The sequence below is a fragment of the Pelodiscus sinensis genome, chromosome 29 (genome assembly GCF_049634645.1).
Source record: "Pelodiscus sinensis isolate JC-2024 chromosome 29, ASM4963464v1, whole genome shotgun sequence".
NCBI classification, from domain to species: Eukaryota; Metazoa; Chordata; order Testudines; family Trionychidae; genus Pelodiscus; species Pelodiscus sinensis.
This window is the reverse complement of record NC_134739.1, coordinates 11341621-11358567: the sequence shown is the minus strand read 5'-3', so window position 1 is coordinate 11358567 and position 16947 is coordinate 11341621. Positions and strand designations below refer to the sequence as shown.

General features: G+C 41.1%; 1 protein-coding gene across 8 annotated transcripts in view; it reads right to left on the bottom strand.

Annotated features, from left to right (window-relative positions):
• Window positions 1-16947, bottom strand: part of IKZF3 (IKAROS family zinc finger 3) — a 68710-nt gene that overhangs the window by 39241 nt on the left and 12522 nt on the right. For 5 of the 8 annotated variants that reach the window (XM_075911756.1, XM_075911755.1, XM_075911754.1 and 2 more), the window contains exons 2-3: window positions 13691-13744; window positions 12230-12340 (exon numbers count right to left, since the gene is read on the bottom strand). In XM_075911756.1, coding sequence (XP_075767871.1) covers window positions 12230-12340; window positions 13691-13744 — 165 coding nt within the window. The remainder of the gene's footprint in view (window positions 1-12229; window positions 12341-13690; window positions 13745-16947) is intronic. The other 3 variants (XM_075911750.1, XM_075911752.1, XM_075911753.1) reach the window with 2 other exon arrangements.

Here is a 16947-nt window from a genome sequence, read left to right as displayed (position 1 = left end):
AGGTTCCACTAACTAATACCAGTCCTCTGAGCTACCCCTTCTCCATTGCAGCTCTGACAATCTTTCTGTATTTCTCCATCTTACTGATTGTCCATTTAAATTTAAACATTCATGATTCCACAGCAGTGGACTCCAGCCATGTTCCATTCTGCCACACAGGATAAAAAAGGCATGGCCAGAACTCACTGTACTCTGGCAATCACGATAGGTCTTATAGCTCCATTACAAGCCAAGGTGCTTACCAGCAGGCTGGGTCTGTGCTACACTGCACCACGGATTGGGTGGAAAAGTACAACAAGGTGTTCCAGCACTGAGCCTGTGTGCCTGAGATTCAGTCTTATCAAAATAATTATTTGATCTATAGGTCAGATCTTCATCTGGTGTACATCAGCAAAGCTTTGACGTCAGCAAGTATCTGGCTTTATTGTGTCTTATTCTTTTTGTCTGTTGCATCTGGTGTCTTTAATCTTAGTATTAAAGTTCATGATCTATATTTGACAGTGATAAAGAAATAGACACCCATTTAACGTATACGCTGTACACAGCACATTTCAAGGATGATGTCTAAAAGAACCAATGTAGTGTGCACCTGGTGGAAATTTCATTTCTAAAAATAGGAGAGAAACTTTCATAATTCCTCTCTGTGGAATGCACGTTCTATGCTAATTAGTCTATTTATTTTTACTCAGACTTCAGACAAAAATAAAAATAGAAATAAAAGCAAATCACACTGAAATACAGCACGACAAATAGTAGAAAAATCAGGAATAATCTTTCAAGCATTGGATATTTAAACTTTTATTTATAACAGTTTCCATTTTAATAACTTAACTGTCTTGCTGCCATCAAAATAGAACCTGATGTATTATGCTGTAAGCTCAACTGAGCCAGCAAATTCAGAGTTAATTCTAACCCTCAGTTTCTCACAGCCTTTTAATCAAAAACTAATATATTGATTTCTTCTCCCCGTGGAGGCCCATAATTTCATGAGGGACCTTATCTATGCCCAAATACTTTAAAAAGTGCTTTCTGCTTTTGTGTATTATTGATTGTTTACCCCGTAATAATGGTCTCACACTTTATAGTGTTTTCATTAGAAAGCTCCCAAATCACTTTGCAAAATGTTACTGACGGAACTATCTATCTAGGTATTATATTATCCAAACGTAAATGCTAGCCACTCTGTCCTGAAAGAAGGCAACTATAGTTAATTATTTCCCAATGGGTCAGGGAAGGAAGTGAAAAATCATTTATCATTTAAAGTTGCAGTGGGAATTTCGGGAAGCGGAGTTTTTATCCTAGATAGACTCTGACTAGAACATTAGGCATTACTGGGGGACATGAGCTTATTATTGATTCAAAGTAGGGATGTAAGCAACTAATCGACTATTCAATAAGCAAAAGCTTACTGGATAGTTGACACATTAGTTGACTAGTCGCTTCCCACCCCGCCCCTTTGCTGCCTCTATCAGAAAGAGGCAGCAAGTGGGGGGGAAGAGAAGGAGGTGCTGGGGGGGGGGGGAGCCATCTTAAAAGCCAATTCCCCCCAGCTCCAGCTGCGTCAGAGGGGGCAGGGGCGCAGCTGCAGCGTTCCAACTTTGAAATGTACAAGAGCTCCAGCAGGGACTCTTGTACATTTCAAAGATGGAATGCCACGCTAGTCCTTATAGACTAATAGAATAGTCGATGGAAAACCCATTGACGACTGGATTAGTTAATCAACATTTAACATCCCTAATTCAAAGAGAAGAACACTTCCAACAGTGCCTGGATTTTATAGTGAGCCCTCCCATTCAAATCCTGGTCTCTGTCAATGTTGCTTAACATACAAGATCTTCTGGAATTGATTTTGTGAACTTTAGTGTCCTTTAAAAACCTTCCTTTTTAAAAAAAGATTAAAGATTTTCTTATACCGTTACTATTTAGATAACGATTACTCATGGAAGACCTCTTCTAAAACTACAATTCCTAAAGTCCAGAAAGCCAGATACAATCACAACCGTTAAATCACACTTCAATAAGACAGTTGAATCAGAAAAACATCTGGACATAACAGTCAGACTGAAAGAGGTTGTGTTAAATTCTGATAATCTCATTCGTTAGTGTGTAAAGGTTATACCAAGAAACATATTACTAATGTAATCAGTCAGGCTTGACTTTCTTTTTAAAAATCTGAAATGTTTAAAGTAGTCTCAAATAGATTTTCAAAGGTCCTTTATTTGACTAGCACCTGATAACACTGAAATATTGCAACTTTGAGTCCAATTTTTTTTCAAAATTATGCATAACTACAAGATTTACCTGGTATTCCTCGGGTCCTTAACTCAAATACGTTGTGTTTTTCTTCATTTAAATCATTGTTCTGGGATGGGGCTGAAGATGAGGGGTTCAGTTTGTAGGCTGCCCCAGTGAGAGAGGACAACCCGAGCCCTCTTTCACTGCAGAAGTTTGGGGCCAGGTAAGAAGCACCTTTTACTGGCTGCTGCACCTGAAGCAGGCACAGCTGGGGAAGGAGTGCATGTCCCCCAGTTGAGGGGCAGACATACATACAAAACACACACACACACACAAAAACAAACTCTCTCAAATATATAGTAAATAGCTGTCCCTTTCTCCATTCCTGCCCGCTGGTGGCCTAATGGAGTTATAGCTGTCCTGGCCCCCATCTCTGGCTCCTTGCTGCCCCCCCATGGTCATCCAGCAGTATAACTGTCCCTACTAGCAGAACCCTCACTTTCCATTTTATGAGAAACAATCGAATTCCAGGCACATCCCATTATCCTGGCACAACCAAACCTTTACCTTGCTTTAAGTTAGGAGAAGAGGAAAAGGCATATTAAATTTGGTGGTCCTAGCTCTTACTGTTTAGGAGGAGTTCTTGAACAAACAGACTCACAGACAGACACACATTTCTAAAGTATGTAGTAAAAAGATATTACAGGGTCAAGGAATCAGCCTAGTGTGGAATTAAGCAGCAGGACAACATAGTGCAGAAAGAAGGAGAAAATTTTGCCCCCCCCCAAAAGTAAATTCCTACTCTTATAATAAGTACCAGTGGAAATTTTAGATAATCCAGGTTTTGAAGCTATATTTTAGATCACAAATGCTTCCTCACAATAATGACTTTGTTCCAATAATATAATCCATGAATTATTTTTGCATTTTAGTTTAGTTTTGATCCCTATGGGTTAGTTTTTGCATTCCAGCATCTTTTCCACTGACCAACATTAAACTCATTCCTTTTTTGCCACATATATAGGCATGTCTGGGGATAAAGTGTAAATTGCCTTAACTGATATCCTCTACTAGCCCATGTTTCTGTAAACTGATTCTTGTCTAATGCGATGTGTGATCTGACTTTCAGAGCCAATCTCACATCTTCACTTCTCATGTGTTGTACCCTGCATGGGAAAAAATAAGTCTCCTGGTCTAGATTTTATTTCAATATAAAAAGAATAAATAAGTATCCCTGTTTTAATTTCACAGTTGTATTATATGGCTCTATAGGATGCATACAGTGTGAATAGAGAAAAACAGAGTACAGAATATATTTACTTTAATAACTAAAAACGTTACTGGGAAAAAATCCATAATCTAGTGAATAATAGTATACACCCTTTTTCCTCCTTGGCCTTGCCTTCTAACAAGATATGATACAGATAGTCAGAATCATAGAACACTAGAACGGGAAGGGACCTCGAGAGGTCATTGAGGCTCGTCCCCTGCCCTCATGGCAGAACCCAGTACCATCTAGACCATCCCTGACAGATATCTATCTAACCTAACATCATCAGCATCATCTACCTCAAAAGAAATTTTGTTTCTTTTTCCTCAGTAAGTAGAATGGATTCAATAGGCTAAGGAAATGGCTGTGCATTTCTGGCTAAGGTGATCAAGATTACTGAGTTTTCATACCTCTAATTCCTAATTACATTGGGCAAAGTTGTAAGTGCACCGGAACAACACAATCTGTGCTACTGTATCTCATTCATAAACAAGTAGTAATGAAACTGACTAATTTTTGTTGATGTCATTAAACATGTTTGGCAGATTTACTTTTTGTTGACAGTACAGTACTGCAGAGTTAAAACAAAGCAGAGTGAATCTTTTGTTGATAACATTAGGGAGATGGGACTTTCAGTTCATACATAGCTATCAAAGCACACAGACTTGACACAGTTAACCAGTACAGACTCCTTGCCTGGTTTTAACACTTACAGAAATCCCCTGTTAAGTGAACTTCTGCAGCAAAGTACTGCTGATGTTGTAAGATAACCCCTGAGTCCCATGAGCGGCAGGGCTTGATCTAGGCTTGGGAGATGTAATATTCTGATAAAAAACGGCACTTCCTTTTCAAGCAGATAAGTGCGTGTGCTAAACAGCACCACTGGAACCTCAGTGAGCGTCTAAGCGAGGGTTTGTCAGCCTCTCCTGTCTCACTCCAGCCTTTTAACCGCCCCCTTTCACACACCTAAATGCAGCAGCAATTAGCATCCATAAACCACAAATGTGGCTTCTATTTCTTTTTATTTCACAACCATGAAGGCTAGCTAACATTCATAACACTGAAAAAGGAGGCTGCCTCAACCAATGGGGGAATTGAGACTAATTGCAATACTTGTGCTTGACCTGTGGCTCTCATGGAAACCAACAAATATTTTTAAATTTAATTTTTAAATAAAGGATTCTTCCGTTAAGCATGTGCGCCACTCAAGGACACCATATGGGGGACATAAAAAAGAAAGGAAAGTCTAAATTCTTCCTCCAATATCTGCCTCATTGCTTATCTCTTCTGACTAGCTACAGGAAGCACCATAGGAACAAGTTTTTTTTATAGTCGCATGCAGGCATACACAATGTGCATCACAGCATACAACTTCAATTCCTTTGGGGGCAGCAAGGGCTTTTTTTCCCCCCCTTCAGCAAGCATTTTCTAAACCTACTACTAAAGCTCTCGATCCAACTGCTTGCACTACATCCAATGACCATAGTAGAGTGAAGTCCATTTTCTTGGTCTCTGTATGTGAATTTCACTCACCGCGTGTAACCTTTCCATTGCATGTTTTGAGTATGCCGCAATGCAGGCAAAGGGAGCATCATATCACACAAGGGGTTTGTGTGGCCAAGGGACTATACATGAATTTGAAACTGCTAGCAACAATTGCAGATTTTCTTACAACTGATTTGCAATGTTCCTGAGTGATTCTTCTTGTTTTCCATTCAGAACAGTGAAGAGTGATATGGAAATGCCACCAGAATAGTAGCTTTAGTGAGATAATTTGACATTTCATAATTAATTTGTCATTATTAATTTTCTATACAGTAATGTCTCCTTGAGGCTTACCAATCTCTCCCTCTGCAAAGTTAGCCCAAATTTCTGCCAAACCAGTCCCGAGTTAGACATTCTACAGATTTCAGTTACCCCACCTTCTACAAAGCCTGAGACCAGGTCTCTGTTATTCTATAGCAAGAGTGCCTCCACTGATAATGCAAGGTTAATAAGTGAACAAATTCTAAGAAACTAGGGATCATCGTTACCAAGTATAGATGATTTAATCATACAACAGGGAAAATGCTGGCTTATAGCAGTAATGAAGGAAAATTACTATTGTTGGAGATGTTTCCATTTAAAATAACAGTAAACTATCAAATGCCTGATCACCACACACACAGATGGCTGCAAATGGAGAACAGTCTTTGGGCATGGATAAAGATCATGGGCTGGTGGAACTGAGTTCTTCTCAAAACCCGGCATGAGAACCTATGGCAGTATAACATCAGGCTAGAAAAGGACGCTTTTCTGTAGGCCTGTGGTGAACTAAGCTTAATAGTGAAGCACCAAACCACAAGGATGAGGTGGACCAGATTTGGGACCTCTCTGGCTGTGTCTAGACTGCAGGCTTTTCGGAAGAAACTTTTCCAGAAAAGATCTTCTGAAAAAACTTCTTCCAAAACAGCGTCCATACTACCAAAGCGCATCAAAAAAGCGTTCTTTTTCAAAAGATAGCATCCACAATGAATGGACGCTATCTTGCATTTAAGCTGTGATTACTATGGAGGGAGTGGCCACAAGGGCACCTGTGCTTTTTCCTCTTCTTTTGAAAGAACTCCCTCTTCCCTGTCCACACATGCCTTTTTCCGAAAGAGCTCTTTTAGAAAAATGCTTCTTCCAAGTAGAAAAAGGTTTACCAATGTCGGAAAACCCCTTCTGTTCTTTCGATGTTTTTTCAAAAGGACACGATTGCAGTGTGGACATAAGTGAAGTTTTTCCGAAAAAAAAAAAAAAAAAAAAAAAAAACCTCTGTAGTGTAGACATAACTTCTGTGAAAACTTACTTCCCTCCTCATTTGGGGACAAGTTTGACGATGGAAAGTGAGTGGAGGTGATGTTGTGGAGACTTGCAGAGTAATGCAGAACATGTTGCAGGGTGTGCAATAAAACTGAGTACAATGGCCATAGCATGGGATACGACAAGAAGGCCAACCCTGATTGCCCAGATACCATCAAAACCTAGTTTGACCTGTAAAAATTTTTAGGATTGGTGATGATGAAAAGACAGAAAGAGCCCATCCTAGCCTCAGTCTGCATTCCTCACTTCCATTTCCGAAGTCCCAATGGTGGTACCATCTTGTCTGCTACTGAGCTCTTCTCTGGGCCTGGCACATGGCAGAATCCCAGTCTACTTCCCCCATCCAGCTGCAAGTCAAGCTCCATGACAATGTGGAATGGGGTTCTATGGTTTATATGGAATATGGACTTCCCCTGTTTAACACCTCATAGCACCCCACCCAAAAGATTTGATGCTCTAGGACTTTTTCTACCCACAAAGGGATCGAGGCAAGCATAGCATATGATTCACAGTAACCGAATCCATTTAAAACTCTACATTTAAACATTTATTTTTAATCTTCAAAAGTGGCGTGGGAATATTTTTTTGGAGTGTGGGTGCTGAGCTGCACCTCCCCCTCACCTCTTGCCATGCCTCTCCTTCCCAGAAGGGCTGACAGCCAGGACCCTGCATGTGAGACAGGTAGCCAGAACCCTGGGCCCACCAGCTGGGCGGGACCTGCATGTGGGGCCTGGCAGTGGGGCCAGCAGTTGAGTGGGATTCAGGGTCAGATGTTGAAACCCTTCACGTGGAGATGGCATCCGGGGAAGACACAGAGCCAGTGGCTGAGCCCCTGTTCACAGGGAGGGCAGTCAAGTGGGACCCAGGACTGGAAGCGGAGCTCCAGGGAACATCAGGGCCAGCGTCCAGGACCCTGTGCACAGGGACAAAAGCCGAGCAGTACTAGGGGCTGGAAATAGAGCCCAGGAAACAGGGGGCCCAGCAGCCAGTATCCTAGACAACAGGGGCATAGACCCAGCAACTGGAAACCTGGGTAGCAGGGGCATGTGGCCAGGATGCCCAAAACCTGGGGGTGCTGCAGCACCCCCTGTACTCCTACTTCCTGTGCCAAAGCTGCAGGTATGACGACAGCTTTGGTGGATCATCCAGGGATGTTCATGAACATGTACACAAGGTGGCTTGTCAAAAAGCATAATGCCAGAATTTTCAAAAAAATCCACGAATGTGTCAAAAGCAGACAACGGGGAACTGTATTCCAACTAGCAACATTGACAACAAACCAAAAAGATGCACATTTAGTAAAATATCCAGCAGGTGCAGCATGGTGGTGGAATGTACAGCCAGGTAACTGGAAGTAAAATGAATATGGCTGTTGACCATCTATTCAGTTACTATATTCTAGGACTATTCAGTGACTTATGGACCAATTATCATATGCTATACAAAATGCATTGGGTATGTGAAAGCAAAAGTCAAGTTTTTAAAGAAATGGAGTGCAAAGGCAGTTGGATTAGTGTCATACCATGCACACAGAGTCACACAAGCAATTGAGCTTCAGACTATTACCATGGCTTATACTCACCATGCTGCACAGATTAGAACTTCTCTGTACAGAATTGTATTTGAAGCAAATACAAACAAGAATCAGAGCTCCTATAACACAAAAACTGGAAATCACCCAACGGGTGGGAGTTTTCAAACAAAAATAAGGAAGTACTTCTTCACAGAACACATAGCCAACTTGTGGAACTCATTGCCAGGGGATGTTGTGAAGTATAACTGGTTCAAAAGAGAATTAGGCAAGTTCATTAAAGAAAGGTCAATCAATCAAGATAGTCAAGGATGCAAACCCTGTCCCTTAACCTCTGATGGCTAGAAACTGGAACTGGGTGACAGGAATTTATCACTTGATAATTATCGTGTTCTGTTCGTTCCCTCTGAAGCATCTTGCACTGGCCACTGAAGGAAGACAGGACTCTGGGCTGGATGAACAGCTGGTCTATCCCAGTGTGGTCACTGTCAATGTTCTTAAGTAGCAAATGTCATTTATGTTGTGATGCCACTGTATATCTTTTTATGTGCGAGGGTACGTGAAGTGAGGTACATGCTGATTGCACACAATATTAACTGTAAGAGCCATGAGCTCGCCAATCAAAGTGTTTCAACAGTTTAATTGGCACACCCCAAAAATTCTAGGTATATAGGCTAACTGCACTTATCCCAGGAGACCCTCTTAGTTATGACAATCTTGCAGCCCATTGAGTTGAAGGAGGGTCACTAATGCGGCCCACTCACTATCTTAGGTTGCCCATCACTGGTTTATATTCTGGGTTATTTTATGAAAGATGGATGTTATAATGGTAAGATAATTTATTGAAGAGTGAATGGATGACTTATTGATATTAATAACAGTATCTTTGATGTGTAAAATTCATAGAACATCTCTTTTCAAGAATAAAAAAGTTATTGCACAAAAGAGGTTTGTGGCAGGTCAGCTGAAATATAATATATGTACAAAAGCAACATGAATAGTCTCTTCTCTGCACATAAAATATATTATATGGATACAACCTTTCCTTTCTATACTATTGCTGATTGCAGATTTCTATGCAGCAGGGGAGGTTTAGATTGGACATTAGGAAAAAATTCCTAACTGTCAGGGTGGTCAAATATTGGAATAAATTGCCAAGGGAAGTGGTGGAATCTCCCTCTCTGGAGATATTTAAGAACAGGTTGGATAGACATCTATCAGGGATGGTGTAGACGGAGCTTGGTCCTGCCTTGAGGGCGGGGGGCTGGACTCGATGACCTCTTGAGGTCCCTTCCAGTCCTATTATTCTATGATTCTAAGTGCCTGGGAAAATGGCATAAAGGAGCTGAAGGTAGAGGGCGCTCAACTAACTACCAATGTCCTGATGGATGCCAGGATATTGGGCAGGTGGTACACTGTAGGTTCAGGCCAGATTTTCAAAGATATGTATGTGACTAAAGATGCAGATGGGATTTTCAAAGCAGCTAAGCAGCTTAGTAATGCAAGTCCTCTTGATGTGAAATGAAGTTAGGCAACTAACTTGGTTACACACTTTTGAAAAATCCCATTAGTATCTATAGGTAACTAAATATGTTTGAAAATCTGGTTCTCGGTCTCGGAGGGTATGTCTACACTATGGAGAGTGTACTGGCACACCTATGTCCACATAGGTTACGCTGGTATAGCCCCATAGTGTAAACACAGCATACCAGTGTAGGAATACCACTTTCCCTAACAATGTTAGCTACAACAAATAGTCTAGCAGCACCTTAAAGACTAACAAAACATGTAGCTGGTTTCATGAGCTTTCGTGGGCAAAACCCACTTCTTCAGATTGCCCATTAAAGCTCATGATACCAGCTACATGTTTTGTTAGTCTTTAAGGTGCTGCTAGACTATTCATTGTTTCTTTAAGTTTTTCTAGTTACAGACTAACTCGGCTACCCCTCTAATCTACATCAGTGGAAGAACTCTTCCATTGACATAGCTGTGTCTATACTGGAGATTATATCAGAATAGCTACATTGGTCAGAGGTATTTTTTCCCCCACATCCCAAATGACATATACAAATACAACTCTGAAGTGTGGCCAGAGCCTAAGTAGTCTAAACCATTCTTTGGCAGACAGGAACATGTTTACAGAATGTAGAATGCAAGTACTTTCTACTCCCGCTGCCTGTGCTGGACCACTTCTGTCTCCAATATAGTCAGTCATTCTGGCCTCATTCACTAGTTTAACACTAAATTTATTTTATGTGTAGTTTTGTATTTTGTTAACCCAGTTTTATTTTTAATTGTTCTAAGGTCTAAATGTGAAAGTTCATTTTAGAGCAAAATAAAACTGTGAATTCCAAGTTATGGTAAAGACAGGTAATATCTACCTTTTATTCATTTAGGTGACCAATCCAGAGACAATTTTTTTAAATGGCAGGGTTTAAATAAATCCTGATTCAGAAAACTGCCACCTGAAGCCACAGACATAAATTGTCTTGATTCTAGTGTAGTTTCATGGACATGTTGTATTTGAGAGGCAATATGAAACTGGTAAAACACAGCATGCCTTTTCCTCAGTGTATATTACCACATCCTCTGCCAACCAGTATTTTTCACTGTCTGTGGTTGAGGACTGGCATAAATGAACATGCCCTACTCAGAGTAGCTGGAATGTTTATTAGTGCTGTGATTTCATTTTATGAGGGTCTAGAGACAGAGGCCTATTTCAATGCCTCCTCTCAAATTTTGCAATCATAAAGACCACACCATGACAGATTGCAAGGAGTTTAAGGACTGCATATTTATCCTTTTTTACCTATTAGGTGCTTTGATACTACAGAGAAAAGGCCATACCAGTTACTAGATAGAAAGCATTAAATAGACATATACATAGGATACATTTTCAATTAAAAATAGTTGCACGTGGGTGTCTGTGTGTTATACTGGTATCTTCCTTGAAAGATATATGGAAAATTGTTTGTTGCTTGAACTCATTGTCAATAAAAACCTCAAGTTTCTCGACTTTTTCCCTCACTGAGCAGTTACAGGGAAAGGATTATTGTGTGCAGCAGTTTAAGATTCTACAGGGTACCATCTCCCAGGAATTTAGAATAATCTATCCTTTCTTTAGAAAATGCATCTGAAATCTGTCAAAATAGTCTGAGCAAACAAAAGTGGCTTAATATTATTGATGCACACTGTCTTGTTAGCATATATATATATATATATATATATTTCCATATGCAAACCAGGGCCGGCCTACAACATTTTGGCACCTGAGGTGGGGAGCTCAAATGACACCCCCAGTGGGGCAGCCCTAGACTAGCTGCCAGCAACTGGTCCCCTAGGCAAACCATGCAATTGGCACCTCCACCTCTAAACCCCTCAATGATATTGCGCCACCATTTGGCGCCCTAGGCGACCGCCTAGTTTGCCTATATGGACAGGCCGCCCCCGCCATACTCCCTCTCTTTGGCCAAAACTTTGAAAGGTCTCAATTCTGCCTTCTTCCTGTTCTCCTCCTCTCATGATACTGCAGAGAGAATACATATGCACCAGCAGCAGACACAATTTTCTACACTCTAGGTCTTAGTGGTGTTCCCCCCCCCCCCACAGTCTGGCACCTGAGGCGGCTGCCTCAGTTCACCTCATGGTAAGACCAGCCCTGATGCAAACTACTTTTTTCAAAACATTTCAGTGTATGAATTTCACAAAACTTGGAGTGAATGATTCTGCATGAAGCGCATTCCCCAAATATCAGATAATCCTGTTTATCCTACTTTTCATTATCTAAAAATATGTGGTGACTCCCAACAAAACTGCACCCACATTTACATAATATTCCCTTCTTCCATTTTGGTACCCAATATATTATTATTTACTATAAGGTATGATCTGTTTTATCTGTTTAAGGAATATATTGTAAATTCTTTAGGGGCAGGGATCATTTTCCCTTGAGCTTTTATTCAGATTGGAGGACACTATCAGAGCTTGCTAAATAATCAATAAAGATAATATATAATTCCATTCATAAAACTAAGATTGAAATGTACAATATTTATCTGAGAATGAACTTGATAGGTCATTTATACAGGATCCATGAAGCATACTATGTACAATCTGCATGTGTACTTGGTTGTTGGAAAATGGTGGTTTTGCCTCCAATCTCCATATCATCTGAGGAATCTTAAAATGTTCAGAACTCAAACTCATATTACTGTGTTTGTACATCACATAGCAAACAGGACCATGATCCTAATTAAAATGTCTAGGCAGAACTATAACACAGTCAATTAAGTAAATATATAAAGGAACAAGAAGATCTTTATTAGTTTCATTATACAATCCTTGTTTACCTCCTGTTTCTTCATGAGGTTGACTGTATTCTTTCATATCTTCCCTACTATCCATGTTTTCCACCTCCTGGAATTTGTTCACATTACAGTCTTTCAAAGCTTCCGGTTCTTCTGAAGAAAGGGAAAAGTTAAATGATAATAATTAACCCTTCAAGGTGATTCTCTCAAGGCATTTTGCAAACTTTAAATAATTTTCACTACACTCATGTCAGTACCCATGTTATGTATGGGCAGCATTGCAACATAGCTCGATGATTTGCTTATAGTCATAAACTGAGCCATTGACAGAATTGGGAATAGAACCCCAAAACCACACACACCTTGCTAAAACAGCAGCTATCACCAATTCCACAGAATATACATCTAAAAGAAGTGGTAATCTATTGCTCAGACTTCAGTTTATAAGTGTTAAACAGTTCTAGAACACTTAAGTATAAGTAATTATATTTAATGTTGTAGGATCTTGCTAATATGTCATAATGACTGAGACACCTATTGCAAAATAGTTAATTTTTTGAATTAGATGATAAACAAGAACTTTAAATAAAGCAATGATAATGATTACAAGACTATACTTTGTTCATTTGATGTTCAATCCTGTAAGGTGCTGAGTACTCTGACCTCTATCTAACAGAGTGCTTAAACACATGCTTAACTTTAACCATGTGAGTTGTCTCACTGACATCAGCTGGATTTGTGCTCCTAAATCATTTAGACGCTTTGGGAAAAAAAAATCACACCCTTAAATATGAAAATTATTAAGTACAGTATGAACGTCTCTAGCCTGGCACCCTCTGGACCTGACCAGCACCAAACCAGAGAATTTGCCGCATCATGGGTGGTCACTGTTGTCACTTACACTCCTTACTGGGCTCTTAGAAGACATTTTAGGGGGAGGTTAGAGCAAAATAACAGCAGAGAATACGGAGAGACTGGCTGCCATAAACAAACTTTGTGGCACTGCAGGAAACTTGGGCACACCCATGATACGTGGACATCCAGCTAATTAAAATCATGATGGACCACAGATGTTGCAGAACCAGAGAATTCTGGACTAGAGAGGTTCAACCTGTACTTTGCAGATGATCATTTTGGCAAAAATAGCAATTAACGTGCTTATTCCACAAATCCAAAATGTCTTCCAGGCAGAAAAAGCCCCAACAATCCCTTAACTATATACCAAAACCTCCTGTTTCACCTCTAAAACCTTTTTTTTGGGGGGGTCAATCAGCAATAATATTTCACTATTATGTATTCTTTTGATTTCTATTCTTATCACATTATTTTCTAACACTGTCTTATCCTATAGGCATTTACTTCAACTCCAGAGTTAAATTTTCTTTCCTGTAATGACATTAAAAATCTAAAGATGGACATCTGGTACATTGTTAATATGAACAGACTGTGCAATTCTATTTTTTAGTTAAAATAATTAAGATTTAAAAAAGGAGGGTATAATACCTGTAGCCACTGCCTGTTCCTGAGAATTACTTAGGTCCATGCCTGATTGCATATCTGGAAAAGAGACACAGACAAAATAAATACTAACCGCAATCTGAACTAATTATGTCCCCCCCCCCCATTATCTCTGCTCTAAAAAAGCAAGAAGCATATAATTTATTATGAATAAACCTAAACTCATTAATACTCCAAAAAAAAAAAAAACCTTTCAAATACTTTTTAAGGAGTGGAATTTGTTCAAATAAAGTTAATTATACTTATTCTTTTTCTATAGCTTGAATACTTTCCATAGTATTAGATGGCCAAAACAAGCAAACAGAATTCTTCTTTTTACAGTTCCTCAGTATTACAGAATCAAATCATCTATGTTTTCCATTTAAAACCTCTAAGGGTATGTCTACACTAGCCCCTTAGATCGCTCTAGGGAGGCTAATGAGGGCGACCGAAATTGCAAATGAAGCGCGGGATTTAAATATCCCGCGCTTGATTTGCATGTTACTGGCCTGTTGCCATTTTAGAAATTGACTAGCCCGAAGTAACTGCCCATGTCTACACACGGCAGTGAAACAGGATTCCGAAATAAAGCCCTAACTCGAATTAGCTGGTATTCCTCCTGCAATGAGGTTTACCAGCTAATTTGAGTTAGGGCTTTATTTCGGAATCCCGTTTCACTGCCGCGTGTAGACACGGGCAGTTATTTCGGGGTAGTCAATTTCTAAAATGGCGACAGGCCAGGAACATGCAAATCAAGCGCGGGATATTTAAATCCCGCGCTTCATTTGCAATTTCGGTCACCCTCATTAGCCTCCCTAGAGTGATCTAGGGGGCGAGTGTAGACATACTTTACCTGAATACAGGGTGATGGTAGTAGAAATATAGGGTGGGGAAGAGTGATAGAAATGTAGCCGTGTTAGTCTGGGGTAGTTGAAGCAAAATGCAGGACAATGTAGCACTTTAAAGACTAACAAGATGGTTTATTAGATGATGAGCTTTCGTGGGCCAGACCCACTTCCTCAAGAGCTCTGTAGAGCAGAGTTCTAAATGTTCTTAAATTCCCTTATTAACAATAAGGAAATTAATTTTGCCATATCAAACTTGTTTAAATAGGGATGTGAAACTAATTTTGTTTCTGAATCTCATTAAGATACTGGGGCAGAGATTTTTTTTTTTAAACTGATTTTTAAAAAGATGGGTTCCTAAGCCCGTGTTTAGGAAGATATATGTGTGGCATGATTTAAGTACTGAGTACTCAGTAGATCCCTTTGAACTCAGTGGGAGCTGCAAATTCTCAGTGCCTTTGAAAATGACTTAATTAGGTGTCTAAATGAACTCAGTAGCCTAGATGGTCATCAAATTTTATAAATTCTGACCCGTATAGATACATGTACTGCACTTTCTAGATGCCTGGACTGTCATGACAACTTACAAATGTGGTTGATACTACCTTTTTACTAGCAATATAGCTCCTGGATTCCTTCTCTTTCCTTCCCTATTTTTGTTTCTTTACTTTACCTATCAAAAAATCTTAAATTGTCTGTACATATAATCAAACAAGAGAAACCCAGAACACATAAAACTCATTCCTGACAGTTACATAACAGAAATACACATACTGTGGCAGTGAGGTGTTAACCACTACTGACATTTACCCCATAATTATCTCTCTTTACCACCACTGTTTATGGAACATTTTTGTGGTCTCTGCAACATCAAAATGTAAAGCTTTGGTAACTAAAAGGTAACTAAAAAGTAAAGATGCCTGGCATTGTGTGAGGTTATCCTAAAAGATCTGTGTGAATGTACTTTGCTGACAAGCCAAGCACAGTACAATTAAAAAGTCTTGTACCTACCTGATAAAGTTGCTAATTTTTTCGTATCTATTTCGGTCTACTTAATGCATGCATTTAGCTTTCATTTTTCAAATATTGTATCTATTGTACAGGCAGTCCCCGGGTTACGTACAAGATAGGGACTGTAGGTTTGTTCTTAAGTTGAATCTGTATGTAAGTCGGAACTGGCGTCCAGATTCAGCCGCTGCTGAAACTGACCGCCAGTTCTGACTTACATACAGATTCAACTTAAGAACCCCAAGCGTCCCCAAGTCAGCTACTGCTGAAACTGATCAGCAGCTGATTCCAGGAAGCCTGGGGCAGAGCAACTCTGCCTCGGGCTTCCTGTAGTCAGCGCTGGTCAGTTTCAGCAGCGGCTGACTTGGGGACGCCTGGGGCAGAGCAGCTGGGGTGCTGCTGGGTTGCTCCAGTAGCACCGCTCCTGGGCGCTACTGGACCAACCCAGCAGCACCCCAGCTGCTCTGCCCCAGGTGTCCTGATTCAGCCGCTGCTGAAACTGACCAGCAGCGGCTGAATCAGGACGCCTGGGGCAGAGCAGCTGGGGTGCTGCCGGGTTGGTCCAGTAGTGCCCAGAGCAGCGCTGCAGGACCAACCAGCAGCACCCCAGCTGCTCTGCCCCAGGGTCCACAACAAAAGCCTGGTCTGCTGGAGGGGGGGGGGGGACACTAGCTGTGCCCCCTCCCCCCCCCCAGCAGACCAGAGACACCGGGAGCAAAGCCGCAGCGGCAGCGGGGTGCCGCGCCTCTGAGGCTTTGCTCTGGCAAAGCCTCAGAAGCGCGGGAACCTGCCGCTGCTGCGGCTTCGCTCCCAGTGCCCCTGGTCTGCTGGGGACCGTCTCCAGCAGACCAGGGGCACCGGGAGCAGCTTTTCTCGCCCCGGAGGTCGAGGTGGCGGATCGCTGCCTGCGAGCTCCGGGGCGAGAATGCTCCGTTCGTAAGTGCGGATCCGACATAAGTCGGAGCCGCGTAAGTCAGGGACTGTCTGTATATGCGTATGCTCCCACTGTGGTTAAATAGTAATTAGCAGTAAACAGCAAGAAAATGTTGATCCTATTTAAGAGCGGGATTCTCAAAAGTATTCCTCAATGGGCTAACTGTGAAATACTTTGGCCCATCAATGGGAGCAGTTTGGCCATTATTGGGAGCAGTTTGGCCATTATTGAACACTTGTGAAAATATGGGGATGTACTAGCGTAGCTGATTAACCGATAAGCAAAAGCTTATCAGTTAATGCTGGAGACTACACGCATCCCGCCCCCGCCCCATACCAGTACATTTTTTAAGCAAGCTGGCCAGCAGCCCAGATCAGTCCTGGCTCACGCCAGGTCTGGGACCTACCCCCACTGCGGCTCTGCATTTAAAGTGCACAAACAGACAGTCAGGCATGCAGCCCGGCTCAGTTCCGGCT